Genomic DNA, 17564 nt, shown 5'->3' with positions numbered 1-17564 from the left:
GTTCTGGAATGAATAAGGAAGTTCAGAAGTCTGTACTTTTTAGATAAGGACAGCTGATGAGTGAAGTCACTCAGCTGTACGTTGTATGTTTCCACTCCCATATACAACCAACATGTGTACTGTAAGAAGTACTTATGACCATTTTTTTCCATATTTAACACAAAAAGTATGATGACTTATTTGTCCAAGGACACTTTTTAAAGTCATAAAAGACAGCAGTGCATGTTTTTCTGGCTGACTGCTCTATAATTGCCTTTGAAACTAAAAGATATCAAAGGGAACATGGTTACTTTTTTATTTCTTTTTAGAGATAATGTCAATCTCTTTAAAATGGAAAGTCAGAGGGAAACACATTTTTTGGACACGATAACTTGATATCAAACATAACACCTTCACACTTCTCCACCTCCTAATGGAGGAGACCTGGTTGCATTTTGTTGTTCTCTGCTGTAAAAATATTCTATAATAATATAGACTGTGTCATGTCTATGTACAGCAAACATAATTTAGACTAGTGTTTACATTGTTAATCATCAGCCACCTTTGCCTAAATCAAATGATCTAAACAGGAATTGATTATTTACACCACATAGGCTATGAATACTAAACACTGTGAACCTGCACAGCAGTGTAAATACGTGCACTTTCTACATATAACATGTTGACAATAGTGACCTTTTCATGTGGCGAGACGCTGGAGGGAATCTGGGCCTGCTCGTTTTCCGTCAGCCAGTTCCGCCGAGCAAGCTCCTCCCACTCTGCCTGCATCTTATCCCAAAACTCTGTATCTGACTGCAGATGACGGAGAGCGTAAGGGAGAGGTGGGGTGAGAGGGATGGAAAAAGCAGCAGGAGGAGAGGGTGAGACGAGAAGAGGGAGGGGATGATTAGTGCACTGTAGAATAACAGCTCTTGTAATTTCCTATTATACAGTTGGAAATGTCACGCCATGAGGCTCAGTGGTTGTTCCGACTGTAACACAAGGAGGCCACATATCTGATGAAACATCACATTTAGTAGAAGAAACACTCTGCACTTGAAATTCAAATGAATGCGATGCCACCAGGACAAAAAAGTCAGTGCACAAGACAATATCCTGTGGCACAAATGAACTGGCAGAACTCCTAAAATGAGCAAATGTTCTGATGACCCTAATTACACCAGACTCAAATTCTAGAATTAGAAAGCACTCTTTTGGTTTCACATATGCACAAACAGAAAGTATTGTGGTTTAAAATGTCTGTCAGGTTGACATTTGAGCTTTGTTTCAATTTGCTTGTATGAATAATCGGTTCCACTTCCCGGAATAGATTCTCATTTACTGTGTATTAGATGCATGTTTGTATTAGTCATGCATTTCATTTCTTCTGTACGATGATCCAAATGATTTTGTTTACAACGTTACTTCTATTCCTGCAGTGTGTGTTTTATGTTGTCTTGGTGTAATTGGATTTACCAGTGAACAGATGAAAGTAACCGACTTTAGTCATTAAACGCTGCAGAGAGTAACCGTCTTTTGATTTAATTTAAAGCAATTTTAGGAATATTCTCCAAATGCTGCACTGTGAATAAAATCATTTTGACACCGACAGTAAAATAAAAGTCAAGTGAGTCGTTCTAAAAAAAAAAAAATCTTTTCCAACTTCCATATTAAAATGGTTGCACAGCACAGTAATCAGCCGTGCTGACAGTGTCTGGCTGTGCAGTGAACTGTTCTAATCACAGACATCGTTGTTTGGATGATGAGCCTCATTTCATAACTTAAGAGCAATGAATAAATCCGTACGTCACAGTCACTCTGTACTTTGCCTGAGGCTCAGTGCTCAATGAGCTCTAAGTGAGGCTCGTGTTTATCATCTGTGAGATGATGGAGGTGAAGCAGCAATTCAAAAATGAAGTTGGGATTCAGCTGTATAATTGAGTTTATATACGAGGGCACAGGATAACTGCTGTGGAAAACCTTGAAACTCTGAAATCACTCATTTTCATCTTATGGATCTTAAAACTGCTGCTGTCAGTGAAATGTGTATTAAATGGCTTTATAATCCATTTTCATACTGTGGATTTTGACATGGAGAATCATATTCATAATTCCTACATTCTCTTCTACTTAACATACAATTAAATTGATAACTTTATCTTCTGCTCCATCTCACTCTTTTGGCAATGACACTGTGCTAATCCTCCTCTTCAAACTCAATGATCAAATTTCAGTCCAACTTTGTGTTCAAATGGTTTATATAATATATATATTAACAAAATTGTTATTTTTAGCCAGTTTGAACCTGCTCATGGTGCCACTTATTCACTCTGCCTCTGATCATTGAAGTGTCTCGAGATGAAATTTTTTTTTTTTTTTTAAAAGAGACGTGTGTGTGTGTGTGTGGTAACTCTATATAAAAGAGAGTGGGGTCATAAAGAAATGCTGTAAGAGTGAGCATTACTGTGTCAAAGGACTTTTCATCTCCACATCTTAGAGGCCTGTGGTTGACATGGAGGCCATAGTGTGGCCTCTGATGCTGAGAGATAGCAGGTAATTGCAGGATAGTGACTCTCAAACAAATTGCCTGAGGGAGAGTCACCACCATTGTTTCTGTCACACATCACATGGTAGACATGGGTCCCAGCAGAAAAGTCAAATATAATCTGGGTTTAGAGAGTGTGTCGACATACAATAAAACACCATTATTAGCACTTCATTTTGTACTTATTTATTAGGTAATTAAGTCGTGCATAACTTTTATTGATTTCTGTAGTTGTGGTTGTTGTTGTCCTGCCTCGTTGGTTTTCATCAACAGAAACTGTAATGTAAGATTATTATTATGTGGTGTCCTTCAATACTATCAGACCTGACGGAGGGTGCATTTGTGTGTATACATCAAATCAGTAGCAGCAGAGGGCCGGGCGGGGACAAGAAATGTGTAAGAGTCAAACTGATGAATGAGCAGTGGAATTCGCTTCTGAATCCTTCCATGAGTGCTTATATTTTCCAGTTGTACTCTGACCTGTATCCAGCCATCTCTCGCTTCAAGCACAATGTTGCTGTTAATAAATCACTGTCTGTGTGCAGGGGGGGAATACTATCATACTGCTGTACTGACACAGTACATGCAGAGCTGATTTGCTCCATCAGCATTGTGAACTCATTTGGAAATGGTTTGAATGTCATGGACATTTTTTTTAACACTTACGCCCAAAGCAGATTGATCCTAATGGGGTAATTTGTCATTTCTGTTTACTTTATTCGCTATAAGTCAATATTTGTAGTTTCCCACACACATGGGAATTTGGTATCACTCTTGTTGCTTTGAAATATTTATGGATCTTACTGTGGAGATCATTTTAAAATCTACTTTCCACCGCTGATCTGTAATAACAGATATGTCATGAATGACCAGCAGTAATCTTGATATGACTGCACAGCCTAATTCTTTCTGTGCCTGCTTTCATTGTTGATATTATTTTCATGTTATTTCTCACTGTGTGCCTATATTTACACAGTGACCTGCAACCATCATCTCATTATTTGCATCTAGCCAAGTGTTCACGCTGTAAAAATCCCCTCTGGTGTTTAACCTTCCTTCCATTTTAGTTGTGTTGCTGGTGACAAACTAAATACAATGTTTTCAATTTGCAATAAATCATATTTCTTTCCAATTTCATGAACGGTGTTTTGTCAACACTGATATTGGCAGATTAATTATGTGGAACAAGACAAAGACACGGCACAGTCATTTATATCTTGTGTATCACTGGAGCAAAGCCGCTGCTGCGACTCTAATTTCAGCAGCGCTGATGAAGTGTTACGTGAAATGGTTTGACTACATTGTGCTTCCTGACACCAAACATGTCACCACTGTGTGAAAACGAAGTTAGTGTGTCACTGGTGAGGTGAAAATGTATTAGTTACCTCATGAATATATTATTGACAACATGGATAATCACGGCACCACCTACAATGGCTGTTTTTATGTTTCATATGGTGTATGTATGTACAGCATATTCGCCTTCAGCATATTTATATTTATATACAACTATTTATAGTCTATTTATAGTAATTACCATAAAAAATTCAGTTAAAATACATAAACTAATATTTAAAAAACTGGAAATATGAAACGGCTATAAAAATAATGAAGGCGACTTAATATTATCTTCAGATTTGAGAAAATGTTTAAGTTACAACTTAATTCCGTTTTTTATTAATATATAACATAAATAATAATTGCAACCATAACACGGTCCACTCACTCGGTCTAAACTGCTGAAATCAGCTTTGGTGTAAAAAATGCACAGCCACATTGTTGAAATGGTGAATTCATAGCATGTTTGAGTTACTTTACTGACTCAGCAGGACTTCATACTCCCAGAGCTCATATTAAACTGCAAGAATCACATATTGCAAAAAAAAAAAAAGAACTAGAACTTACAGTATGTTAGAGTTAGAATTTTTCTTTTTGGCTTTTGTTGAAACGATCTCAGCCAAAAATAAATCATAAACATTATCATGTTTAGTACAAATACTCCACACTAAATCCCAGTATTTATCAAGTTGACTCTAATGTTATCTGTTGAGCTTTGCTTTAGTTGTTTAAACTTGATACAGCCTCTGTAGAGAAGCACACACATGAATAGGGGTGACTTATCCACTTTGCCCAGGAGGCTTACATTACAAAAAGTCTCATTATTTACCGATGACACAAAGCCGCTTTTTTTTTTTTTTTTTTTTTTTTAGAAGGGAAAAATCTCTTTTCATCTCCAGAGCACAGCTGGCCTGGCCTTTTAATGTTAACGAGCCACCCGCTGTTCTGCTGCGTAGGCCAAGTCCTTGGTCAGCGAGACCAAAAATAGGAAGCTGCTCCCGATAATGTCAATCAAAGAAGAATAAAATACATTTCAGTGGACAAAGTGCTATGAATGCATTTTGGCAGAAAATGGGATTACCTTCTGTATGGATGTCTGCAATAATAACACAGAGTCCTACAGAGGCAAAGACGATACTTTTAGACAGTAATCCTGTGCAACATTTCCAGTAAACTGTGCATTAATGGCACCGGTCCAGATCTGGTCAATTATGTGTAAAATAAATAGCTTTTACATAATATTATCAGGATTTACCTGCAGCAAACCTGCCTCCTATATATAACATTGTATTAATTTCCACTTTAATTTTCTTCCAGTCTTTCTTATACAAAACTAAGGCCATAAACACCAGATAGCTGACATCTTGTCTGCGGAAAGATTGTGTTTGTCATGTATTGGAAAAATATGACCTTGAATATTCACAGCAGTGACTGTGTGAAAAGCGTGTGATTAGGTGGTGAACCTGTGAGAAACACCAGCTGGACATGCTGCTACCCTTCACTTCCCAGATATCTATGTAGTTTAAGAATAAAGCAAATTACTCTCCATTACATATTAAAGAATAGTGGCTGACACAATTTGAAAACACTTTTTCTATGGTGATAGAGGGCAGGGCTGTAGCTAAACCATGTCGTTAAAACTGTGACCAAAACGGTGAAAATGTGGCTTCTCTGTATGTTTGCTGAACATGTGTTCTTATACCAGAGTGTTTACGTTTATATTCTGTACAAACAGCAGTGGTCACCTGCTCTGATCCCCACTAAAACGTGAATTCAACACCTCCAGTGGATATGTCCCCATTTGAAAAGTCTTGGCACTTTTTAAAATAACTATAAATCCATTATTTCAAGCTCCTGTTGGTTGTTTTCACTTAAAAATCATTAAACAGCCACTGTACATACTAGGCACAAACAGTATGTACAGTGCCAAGTGCCAGTGACTTTACTCAGGAGCTGGAAGAGACCAGAAGAACAGCAGTAAAAGATAAACACTGGAAGCAGCTAGTGGCTCTGACTCTGACCCAGAGGTCTCAATCTTGTGTCCCATCTCTTAATACCAAGTTAAGTTGATTTTTTTTTTTTTAATAATAAAAATTAATATATAAAAAAAATAAACATATTCCGATGTAAAATGAGTCTATCAATTTGTCAACTATTTATCTTTCCATATCAAAATAAACACTTTTAGTTTGAAAGTATGTGAAATATCATCATAAATATAATACTTTTTCTTAAAAAGTTGGACTTTTCTTTTTCACCTGACCAGTTCCCTACTGACCAAACTAGACACTGAGTGGCCCCCAGGTCATTTCAGTTTGAGACTCCTGCTCTAAACCAAAGAAGGAAAAAAATAAAAAAAATTAACTACATGAGCAACCAAATTTGCCATCAGCTCCACAGGAAAACTTTGTGATTGGATTGTCTGCTTAACAGCACATTAAGCTTTTCAGTTTTTTAAGGAAGGTAAAATCTTCTCTCACTCACTTTTCTTATCTACATCCGTTCATCACTGGATCTGTAACTACTACAGGCAACTGCAATATCTCACTGAAACCGAGGCTCTGAACTCAGACCAGTGCTGTGCAAGATAAAAGTGAACCTTTGCAGCTGCTGTTTTTAATCAAGCAAGAGGAGGCACAGTCACCTTCAGCTTGTCTTTATCACCACCATGAGAGTGACATATCATGCCCCACAGCCAAAAACACTGCTCCCTGAAGTCAAAAATCACCCTGCAGCTGTTTCAGTGATTCTCTGTTTAATAAATGTTTCATGTTGTCATCAGTTCTCTGTAATTGATGAGCACCCTCATGGACAGTCAAGTCACTCACCTACTCAGAAAATATCTCTATAGGCTTTTTATGTACAACATTAATATTCCCTAATATTTATTTTTCACATGTGGCTGTTTCATCTAGTAAACGAATCTGCAGGATGGTGACGAGCTGACTTTTAACTTCCATGTCTCCTTGAGTGTAAAAGTGCATGCATATGTACAGCTGCAGTATGTACAGCTGAAATGATGTGACTGTGGTTTGATATTGGCAGCTGAAGCCAAAATGGCTGACCACTTGCCCCAGAGCTCCTCTAGAGCAGAGGTCAGCACACGGGCTGCTCGATCGAATCTGTGAGATACTGTTTCAATCAATGGTCCATCCTCAGGCACTCACCAAGGAGCGTATCAGAATGTCCTCACTTACTCACTGGTTGATGGGGAGGATTGAGGGGACGCAGTTTAAGGCTTATACGTGTGACATCATCACTACTTTTGGAAGGGGATCCCCAAGCGAGTCAGTCCACTCTTCTGCAGCAGAAGCTGCTCTCACTTTCTCCTCCTGCTCCATTATTTATTGACCATAACACATACTGTAGCTCTGTGCAATGGCCCACTGCAGACCTCAGGAAAGCTGAATAATGTACTAGTGACGTGACATTTAACAGAAACTATAGCCTGTATGTAAAGTGGACGTAATTTCCTGATCTTAAATTGACCTCTTGTTGTGTTAGTCTAGAGATTTTTGAAAGCCTGAAGTTCACAGACATCACCTACAACCAGGCACATATTACAGTGTACAGTCACAGGTGTTCACTTCACTGTGCTTTTGTGCTGTGTCAACATTTTCCCCTAAACGGTAACATGATTTACAAAACTGACATCATGTTCTATTGAAGAGGAGCTGAAACAGTCATTGAGACAATGAACTCCTCAGGAAATCTTTACTGACATTATCAAACAAAGTAAGGAAGTGAGCTCATTTGCCCATCGACTTCCATTTTTAATTTAGTTGTTTTTACAATCTGGGCCACACAAATTGGTGTAGTGGCGAGCACTCTTGCCTTTGCAGCAAATAGACCTGGGTTTGCGACCGGTCGGATCAAGGTCCTTTATACATGGAGTTTGTATGTTCTCCCCTTGTGTGTGCAATATGGGAATTGGTAAATTGGGACATTCTAAATCAGGGGTCTGAAACTGGCGGCCCAGGGGCCACATGCAACCCCCCAGTTAATACCATGCTTTAATGAAAACATGGCCCACAACCTCACCATCTTTTAAATACAGTGTAGCTTAGGCACAGCTGCCAACGAGGTGATGGAATATAATATGTTTGCTATTATCCCTTTATTAGATGTATCATATACAACATTCAATTACATGCATTAAATGCACTTTAAAATAAATGTCTGTTTATGATATTAATACATTTTGCATCATAAATAGAATTATTAAGTATACGTGTGATATCATGATGCATATTGTGACCAGTTGTTTTTGTTCTCTAGGCCGGCCTCTCTTGACCACAATAGTGGATTAGCCCCCAGGTGATTTGAGTTTGAGACCCCTGCTCTAAATTGATTGTAGGTGTGAATGTGAGAGAGTGAATTGTTGTTTGTTTCTATGAGTCCCTGTGATGGACGGGCGATCTGTCCAGGGTGTGACCTCGCCTATTGTCAGCTGAGTTTGGCACAGCGCCCCCTACGACCCTCACATGAAGGATAAAGTGGTAGAGGATGGACGGATGGATGTTTTTGCAATGTGCAGAGTTGCTCCAGTGGTTCACTGCTATTTCCATCCTACCTGCTGGCCATCACTGTTCAAGCTTTAAGGCTACTTCCAATTCTTTTATACAGTCTATGAGAGGAAATGAGAAGAGTATAAAACACTCAAGTTGTCTCAGGAATTGCCATGCAATCCCACAGTATCATGATTTACAATGAAACGTGCTTTGAGATTATTCTTTTAGAGGTATTTCCAATGATGTTCCTTGTTGTCATTATGCAAAACATTATCACAAGCTGTATGGCCCAAGAACATCAGGGAAACATGGAGTCTTACCTCGTGCTGTGTGTTGACACACATTACTGTGATGAATTAAGCCATATCTGATTATTATAACTGTGCCATCCCCTGTGATATCTGATAACCCTGGCTGGAAAATGACTGACCTATTTACCTTACTATAGTTTTGAATATTCTTCTGGGTCAAACACCTTGTGAATTTAAGAATAGACTATTACACTGTCAGAGTGCACCACAGGGGCGATTACAGGAAGCATAATAGTGATCATTTCACAGAGGGAAAAGGGCTGAATGGAAATCAGCTCAGCAGGGCTTCAGGTAGGTGATTAAGAGGCTATTGACACTGATGATGGATATTTCATATCAAAGTTTTCTTTTCATTTCAGAGAACTCATTTCTTTACATAACTATTTTAGTCATAAATAGATGTTGTTAACCCCTCACACTACAGGATAATTTGGCCAGGTAATCTGTTCAAATTAGCCTAAAATTGGAATACACCCATGATTGTGGGAAAGGCCAGATCAGGACAAAAATCTGGCCAATTACCCTGAAGTGCAGGGCAGGCATAAGTCATTAAAGTCGGCTCTTTGTTGACGGTGGACGAATGTGAGCAGCTCACTGCTTACCTCAACAGCAGCCTTGGCTCGCTCAAACTCTTCCTCCAGGGACTGATGTCTGGACAGGAGGGCACTGCCCCACCGCTGCTCCTTTGTTAGACGAGCCTGTCACACACAACACCAGACATTTCATAATATAAACATTTATGTGCAAATATAATGCATACAAACTTTCAAAAAGTACATAACAAACAACCAGCCACGCGTGTACACTCGCACACATCCACATAGCAAACCACAGCACACACACACACATATGCCATCAGCCAGAGGGACAGACGGTCAGGGTGAGTGTGCAGGGTCAGCCGGCTCTGCTTTCTCAGGGATGAGTAAATGTCCCTGCATCAACAAAGCCTCTGACATGCTTAGGAAGGCCAGCAGAACCACTACTGTCAGCATCTCACCCCCTCCGTCCCGTCCCGTCTCCACCCAACCCCTGCTCCACATTACAGGCACAAATACGAAGCATTGCTCTGCTGCGGAAATGAAAATCAATCAATTACATGCCCATGGTTTTGCATTATGAGTGTGCAGTGTGGCTTACATTTTCCCACATTATACATACACATTTTAACTGCAAAGGGTAAATGATTTTGGGATTCTCTTTCATGCTAACATGTGATATGGCACGTTATTTAAATAGCAGTGAATGTAGTAAATGTATTCCAGAGCTAGCAGATGCATTAGAGGAATCGACCAGTCCACATGTGTGGCGGCTGCTGGGCACTCGGGCCAATCAGTGCCTGTCACTGTTCCCATCTCTTCAGACTGTCATTATGCAAGATTAATTGAGGTTATGTAATCCCATTATTAACTGACTCTGGTGACATTTTGTCACTCAGGTTTTGTGGATGACCACATTGGTATTTACAAGAATTAATGTATGCAGTGTGTGGGGGTTTTCTCCAGGTTCTCTGCATTCCTCCCACAGTCCAATGAGATGCAGACTTGGGGATTAGGTAAATTGGACATTGTAAATTGACAGTGTTAGAGTGAGAGATGGTTGTTTGTCTTTGCCTGTGATGAACATGGTGACCTGTCCAGGGTGTACCCTGCCTTTCGCCCTATGTCAGCTGGGATTGACACCAGCACCCCGTGACCCTCATGTGGAGGATAAAGTGGTAGAAGATGAGTGAATGAATGAATGAATGAATGAATGCAGTGTATTGTTTACAATGATGTGTTGCATGGAGGAAGTGCAGTAGCTTTGAGCTGGGTTGTTGAAGGAAAAATCCAACACAATTGTTTTTGTTACTCTCTGGAACTCAACAAAATATTTGACAGTCTTTGTTGTATTTGGATGTAATGCAGAAATGTTACATATTATATCTCTAAATATGAGACACCAGGCACATGAAAATAAAGACTTAAGACTTTGTATTGCAGTTAAAGAGACAGCAAGTCAGATGGAAAAACTGCAGTTCGTGGGTTGGTTTGGTATCGTATACTGTACATAAAAAGTCTTCTGGAACGACGACATGGAAGTACAATTATATTGAATATAATTGCCCGCCAGGGGCGACTATGCTGATTGAAAAATGAATGGAAGTCAATGGGAAAATGAGCCTACTTCTCCCTTGATTTATAATATCAGTAAACATTTTCCTGAGGGACATGTGGCGTCAAAGTTTTGTTCAGTGGCACATGATTTCAATTTCTAAATTATGTTCCCATTCAGAGGAAAATTGCCTCATAGGTGCCTGGTTGCAGGTGGCGTCTGTGAACGGTGACGCCAGCCAAATTGCAATTGTCGAGGCCTCAAAGTGGGAGTTCAGGTTGTTATGGGTGACGACACGAGCGTTTGCCACTTGGCTAGTGGCCATTTGCAGTTTCGCACACAACTGCAGCTTCTGGCTGTCGGCATGGCTGGTATAGACTTTATTGACACAAGCGTAAGGCGAATAGTAGAGTACACGGCTCTGAATTGTAGCGACGTAGTGGGAAACGCAAAGTTGCAAATCTCATGTTATTATGAAAAATGGCAGAGCTCCTTAGTTGACTTTACATTACCTTTAACATTACAATTAGATAAAATATAATTATACAGTCCATTTCTCCCAGTTCCATTCACATGTAGTGAGTGGATGCTGAGTGAGATTAGATTACTTTGCCGTATCGGATATCATTTCGCTCAGAGGTGACTGCATGTTTTCACTGCCCAGAAACTGCGGTGGAATGAGCCTTTGCACATCAGGCAGGACGACTCGCTTCCTGTTTTCAAGTCCTCTCTTAAAACACATTTTTTCTCTTTGGCTTTTAACTTAGTTTGAGATTTACTTTTACTGTTTTTATTGTTTTTACTTTTGTATTTGTCATGTCTGTGTGCAGCATTTTGGCCAACCGTTTATGTGGATTTACAAGGTCAAGAATAAATGTCATAACTAAAGCAATAATCAGCACTTCATCTCTCCTGATGATACATTTCAAGCTCTCAGGTCCATCACTGCACACTAATCTGAGGGTGGATTTTCCTTTTAATTTTAACTTTAGATTGTGTTGTCTCTCTGAGTGTAAATCTCATGCAACAGGTCTCCCTTATTTACATGCATATGTGTGTGTGTGGGGTAGTTGCAAAGCCGGAAAACTAAACCCAGCATCAACATCTCTGTTAGTGAACTACTATGTAACTCCTGAATTAAACAAATGTAGCGCGTTTGTTTGCCAATAACTTCCGTCTGTCAGGGACAGCTATCTTTAATCCCGGATCTATTATTTATCAGTGGTGAAAAGATGATGTATGTCTAGCTGGCTTGGAGAGATCAACACTAATGGGTTCAGAGTAAAGCTGCTAAATTATTCAGAGGCTATTAATCTAATAATGGTGTCTAGAAACGAGACCCTTTATGCAAACCTACACAGAAACATCAACTCAGGAGGAAAGCATTTGACATTTGAACCTTGCAGCGCCACAAACACCAAATTCAAGACCAACAGCATATCTGGACGTACTCGAGGTGCTGCTTTTTTGGTCTTTTTTTTGCCGTTTGAGATGATGTGATGCTGTTTTCTGGGTGCAAATGTAAAAGTCTTTCAATATATTATGAAAGGATGCATAGGGAGGCTTACATGTCTTCCACTAATATACTGCCTGTTGAGCTGAAATGGAAGAATTGTAGGTGTTAGGACAATATGATGGGTAAACAATTACACTACAGGATGACTTATTAGAGACAAACTTTATCATCAAGCTACATTAGCATGCATTAACATGCAGTTGATAAATACGCAAGTTAAATTCATCATTTCATGAAATTAACCATCAGGCAGAACAATGTGTTTGAGATGTTTGTCACTTACTCACTCTAAATGCAATCAGGGGCATGCAATAATGATGACTGCCTGCTGCCGTCATACTGAGCACTTACTTGAGATGCTAGGGCAGACTCCAGCTCCACTTTAGTGTTTGATTCCAAGGAGCTTTTGTTTGATGACTCTAACGGAGTTTTACAGTCAATGCTCCTGAAGGAGAAGGTGTGAAGGTTGGATTAGTCATAATGCATTCAACTCATCCTGGTAGAAAGATACATTTACTATACAAGCCTTAATATTTCTCTTCTTTGAAACCATTGCCTCTTTAGCCTCATGGGGCACATTCATGTCATTTTTCAAGAGCCCCTTCCTCAAAATCTGGTGCCATTTCTTAACAGAAACCTAACAAAACAAAGTTCATATTGGATGATTCTTCAAAACCCATTTTACAATGTTTTGTTAATGTTCTCTGCACACTTTTCTAAATTCACATCTGCACATGGCAACTTTGATTATGGTTATAGCAAACAAAAAATCATCCATTTAACCCTAACCCCTAACGCTAACCCTAACCCAGTGACAAGTTGGGAAAAGTTTTGCTTTTGTCGGTAAGTTAACAAAGACCGTCTGTCTTTATTTAGTTATTTTTCCCTTCTTCAACTTTAATTGAGGGCTTGATTTGATTGGATTAATCAGCATTGTATGAACTAATTTGACAATGCTTTCACTGGTTGATAGATTGTACCACTGCTGCCTGGGAAGGATACAGTAACACTATAATACAGTAATACTGTAATACCTACCACAGAAATTCATTGGATGAATTTTTGGATGACCGCCGTCTTTCCAGCTTCCATTTTCTGTTTCCATTTCTCTCTGTGCTTGGGTTCAACTCTTCCCATTTATCCAACGGTGAAACAATGGTCACTAGTGACAGAAATGAAATCAAAAATCATAAATATTAACTATCCGTGTTTGTTCAGTTGGATGAATACTCATAGTGGAGTGGATTTTTTATTTATTTTTTCTAAAAATAAGATAACTAGTTGTGTTTTGACGATAAAACCCAAACCTTTTAACCTGTTTTCCCTGTGACAACTGTGTTGTGACGGGAACAAAACCTGAGGTCAAATAGTGCTGCGGCTATTTTGAATCAAGAAAATCAGCTCAGAGCTCTAAAAACATTTTGCAGCCGAGTTATAGTCCGTCTCACTGACATGAATTATTCACTACACGTGACAAACTCTGCCTAATTAGTTCTCACTTTAGACTTCAACCTTTTCAACTGACAAACACTGAAGTAATTGGCTGTTTCCTCTTAGTGTTCTTTTTAAATGATCCCTTTCATTCCAGTGAACTGTCTTGATCTGTCTTTGTTGTTGGAAGTGAGTTGTGAGACTTAAGTTTTGAAGAAACTGAGGGAGGTGGATGCGGTGATAAAGCAGGGTGAAATATTTCAATAGTCACATTTTCTCCATGCTTATCCTTCTCCAATGCCAAATAAATGTATTAAGGATTTTACATTAAGTTACTTTTTTTTAAATGAAACCTCAGAAGTTATGTGTCTTTTCTTCTCTGTTCTCCTAAATCAGGTAACTTGGCCTTTGAATCTTCCTAAAAGGACATTTTGTTCATTGCACTTTGAGAGGTTGTTTGTGATTTATGGGAATATTATAAAAATCTTGCAGACCTCCTCTTCCCAAGTCAATCGACGCTCTCTCTGGGATTCTCATTGGTCTTGTATGTTCAACGTCCACCTGGATCAGCTCCGTCTCGTCTGTTTTCTTCCTGTGTGGGTTGTTCTTCTGTCCGTCTCCCTGCGATGATAGCAGACTCTTCCTGTCCTTACTGTTCCTCCTCTCGCTGGGTTCACTGAGGTCCAGCAGGTCCAGTGTTGAAGACAGAACTGGGAGGGAGATAACACACAGTCAGCTTCTCTCTTCATAAATGTAGATCAAGTCTGATTGAGCACATTCAACAAAACTTTGGGAAAATTACACTGCATTATTTAATTTTTGCTTAATATTATCAAATATGTGTTATATGGCTTTAGCGGTTTCACTGAACTATGTTCAAAAAATTAAAGGAGTAGCACATGTTTTTGGATTTTTTGGCTTTGGAGACAGAGGTGAAAAGATTTGCCCTCAAACCCCAGCATTTCTTTGTCATTGTAATAAGACAGAGCATCAGGTTTCACTTATTGTACTGCGTGGTTCATTTTGATCTACATCTGCAGTGACACAGAGAGCTGAGCTGTCAAGGAAACTTAAACTGTCACGATGTTGCCCCCCTGAGTGGGCATTCACAAAATGTGATGCTGCTCTTTTCAGAGAATCTAAATATACTTGTGCCCACAGTTTGGAACCAATCCCAACAGACCCAGGGTGAAAGGCAGGGTTCAACCTGGAGACGTCACCAGTCCATCGCTGGGCCAACACACAGAGGTTTGTCTCTGTATGTTCCACTCCCATACCCACGCCCACAGTCGATCCAGAATATGTCCAGTCAACCTAATCTGGTCGCACATGGTGAGAGCATGCAAACTTCATACAGAAAAGCTCCTGTAAATCATCTCATCAGCTCAGAGAAGATGTCAACAGACAATGAGATCTAGTCGAGCTCAAAGATAATGGTATTTTCCGTCTTCTCCATTGAAGAGGTTAATTTACAGTTTATAAATAAACTAAATAAAGTTAGTCATTAACTGTTATAGTTAAGGTTAGGGATGATGCATTACGTTTATGCTTTATTTGGTATCTATTGTCATATGTTGGCTACATCTACTCTTATTCTGTTTTAAAATTAAATTAATGTTTAGTGTTAAAGAAATATCATTATACATCCTAAATCCAGTTTATATAGCAAGTGTAGTGTAGCAAGCTTGCTATGTATGATTGCTATCTGGCTGTTGGATTTGAGCTGTAAAACAGTAAAACATTTATATTGATTATTTAGGGACCTGCAAAGTGTCTTAGTATCCTGACTGTATCTGCTGTGCAATACAGGTTCACAAATACAGAAAGAGTCCTGAATAATTGGTGTGCTACTACTACTGACAACCAACTGAGAGGATTTGTTGACTGAAATGTCTGCATAATTACAGAGTATGCTCGTCTCCTATGCCTTGTGCTCTGTGGAACAAAAGTATAATTGGAAATCAAGGAAGACACTTTTGTGAGAAAGATTACCTGAAGAGTCAAAAAAAAAAGGACACAAGCTGTTCGTGCTCATGAAAATGCAATGATTCCAAAATTGTTTCTGCACCCTTGAGTCTTCTTGAAATGATGAGACGAGGAAGACAAATACTTACGTTTCCCCATCAACCTGATACCTCACTACTTGTAAGCTGTAAATTTAGTTGATGTATTATGTGTTGGTGTGTTTTGGCCTCTGGGCTGATACTGAGCAATCAGTCATGTGAATGCGAGCGTTGTGCACGACTAAAACCTGGTGTCGTGAGAATGAGGGAACGACATACAGTACATCACAAGACCATAAACATTTTTTAACAATTCTAAATTTAGTACAGTTTTGAAAGACAAATATTACTATAAGCTCTTTACATGAATCAGCTTTAAAGAGTGAAGTGGTGACAACTGATGTATTTTTATTCTTATGTTTACTGAACCACTGTGTTGGAGAAAAGAAAAAAAGAGATTTGAGTGTGTGTGTAAGGGGAAGAGTTTTAAAAGGTTTATCCTATGGTGTGTGTAGTGTTTCTTTGTGTGCATGTACATGCATTTTTACACGCACACATTTGTTTTTCTGGCATAAACACTGACCTTGCAAGACCAGAAGTCCTAATGGAGACCAAAACCTGGTCCTGGTAATGAGGCAGAACCTCATTTCTGATTTTGTTTGGGCTAAGGTGTAATTTGTGGTTTGGTTAAGGTTTAACATTAACTGGTTTATTTGGAGTTCGAGATAATGTTGTGTTTAGGCGGACCAAATGAGTGGAAGTCTATGCAGAGTGATATGATGGGACGTTGGTAAGAGATGGGGACTATTTTGTTAATAAGGGTAATGATCTCATGACATAACAAAACAAAAAAAAGTACAGTTGCACAGCAGAGAGAGAGAGCATGGTGTAGGTCCCATGTGGATTAGCATATTTAAGCTGGTACTCATCATTCATTATTGATTTTCGTTTGCTTGCTAATTCCTGTTTAGTTTTATTCAGTGCTGGAGTCGGTCGATCACAGTGAGAAAACAGACTGACAGACGCATAAGCGCCACGTTCTTAGACTGTAGGAGGAAACTAAGTAAAGATTTAGACGACATGTAAACTGTGTTATTATGTTAAATAAATCTTAGACAGGATTATAGATTCATATCCTGGTAAGTTTCCTTGGAAATCATAGTGTCCTCATAATAAATAAATAAATGATTAGTGACATGTTTGCTTTCACAACAGAAATGGAACAACATATTTGTGAAACCAGAAAAATAAAAATAACTGAATGCCTCCAACAGCAATTATTTCAGTCTAGCATTAGTGAGGTGCACCCACACATGTAGGCATCTACAGCGAAATACTGAGAATAACAAAATTGTTTACTGAGACAGGAAAAGTAGAGCACAATGACTGTAGAGCCTCCTTTTTTGACATGCAATCATTCATAAATTTACTCCTTTACAGTATAATTAATTTTCTGCAGTGACTCAAAACAAGGATGGATGTAAGGATGAGACTGACATGACTGGTTATATTGGGCCTATGTCATATAAAGCGATAGCAGCAGGAGGTTTTGGGGGACACAGATCGTTCCTCCACACTTTATCCGCTTGAATCAACACATTCAGTGGCCAGTATGACAACGACACGTCAGCTATGCAGTCGCCCTCTGCAAATCATAAATTCCAAAGACGATACAGCTCCGTGATCTAAGTCCCAGTCGTGTGGAAACCAAGGTGACACTCTGCATTTCTTAACACCTACTTTGACCCAGTAGACTTTTATCAATATGATGAATATATTCATTGGCATACACATTTCACATGTTCTCCACTGATGTCAGGATCGTCCTCTTGTGTGTTT

The 17564-nt window shown here is 39.0% G+C and overlaps 1 protein-coding gene across 1 annotated transcript in view; it reads right to left on the bottom strand.

Moving 5' to 3' along the window:
* The window catches only part of pex5la (peroxisomal biogenesis factor 5-like a), a gene marked incomplete at both ends in the record, with an annotated part of 70279 nt that overhangs the window by 9054 nt on the left and 43661 nt on the right, over positions 1–17564 (bottom strand). Inside the window, 6 exons of the mRNA XM_083888444.1 lie at positions 676–792; positions 9287–9382; positions 12344–12373; positions 12643–12736; positions 13330–13453; positions 14217–14432. Of these exons, the coding sequence (XP_083744570.1) occupies positions 676–792; positions 9287–9382; positions 12344–12373; positions 12643–12736; positions 13330–13453; positions 14217–14432 (677 nt within the window). The remainder of the gene's footprint in view (positions 1–675; positions 793–9286; positions 9383–12343; positions 12374–12642; positions 12737–13329; positions 13454–14216; positions 14433–17564) is intronic.

Source organism: Microchirus variegatus, assembly GCF_963457635.1.
Source record: "Microchirus variegatus genome assembly, chromosome: 4".
Classification (NCBI taxonomy): Eukaryota; Metazoa; Chordata; class Actinopteri; order Pleuronectiformes; family Soleidae; genus Microchirus; species Microchirus variegatus.
Note: the sequence above shows the minus strand (reverse complement) of the source record. Positions and strands in the feature narration are given on the sequence as shown.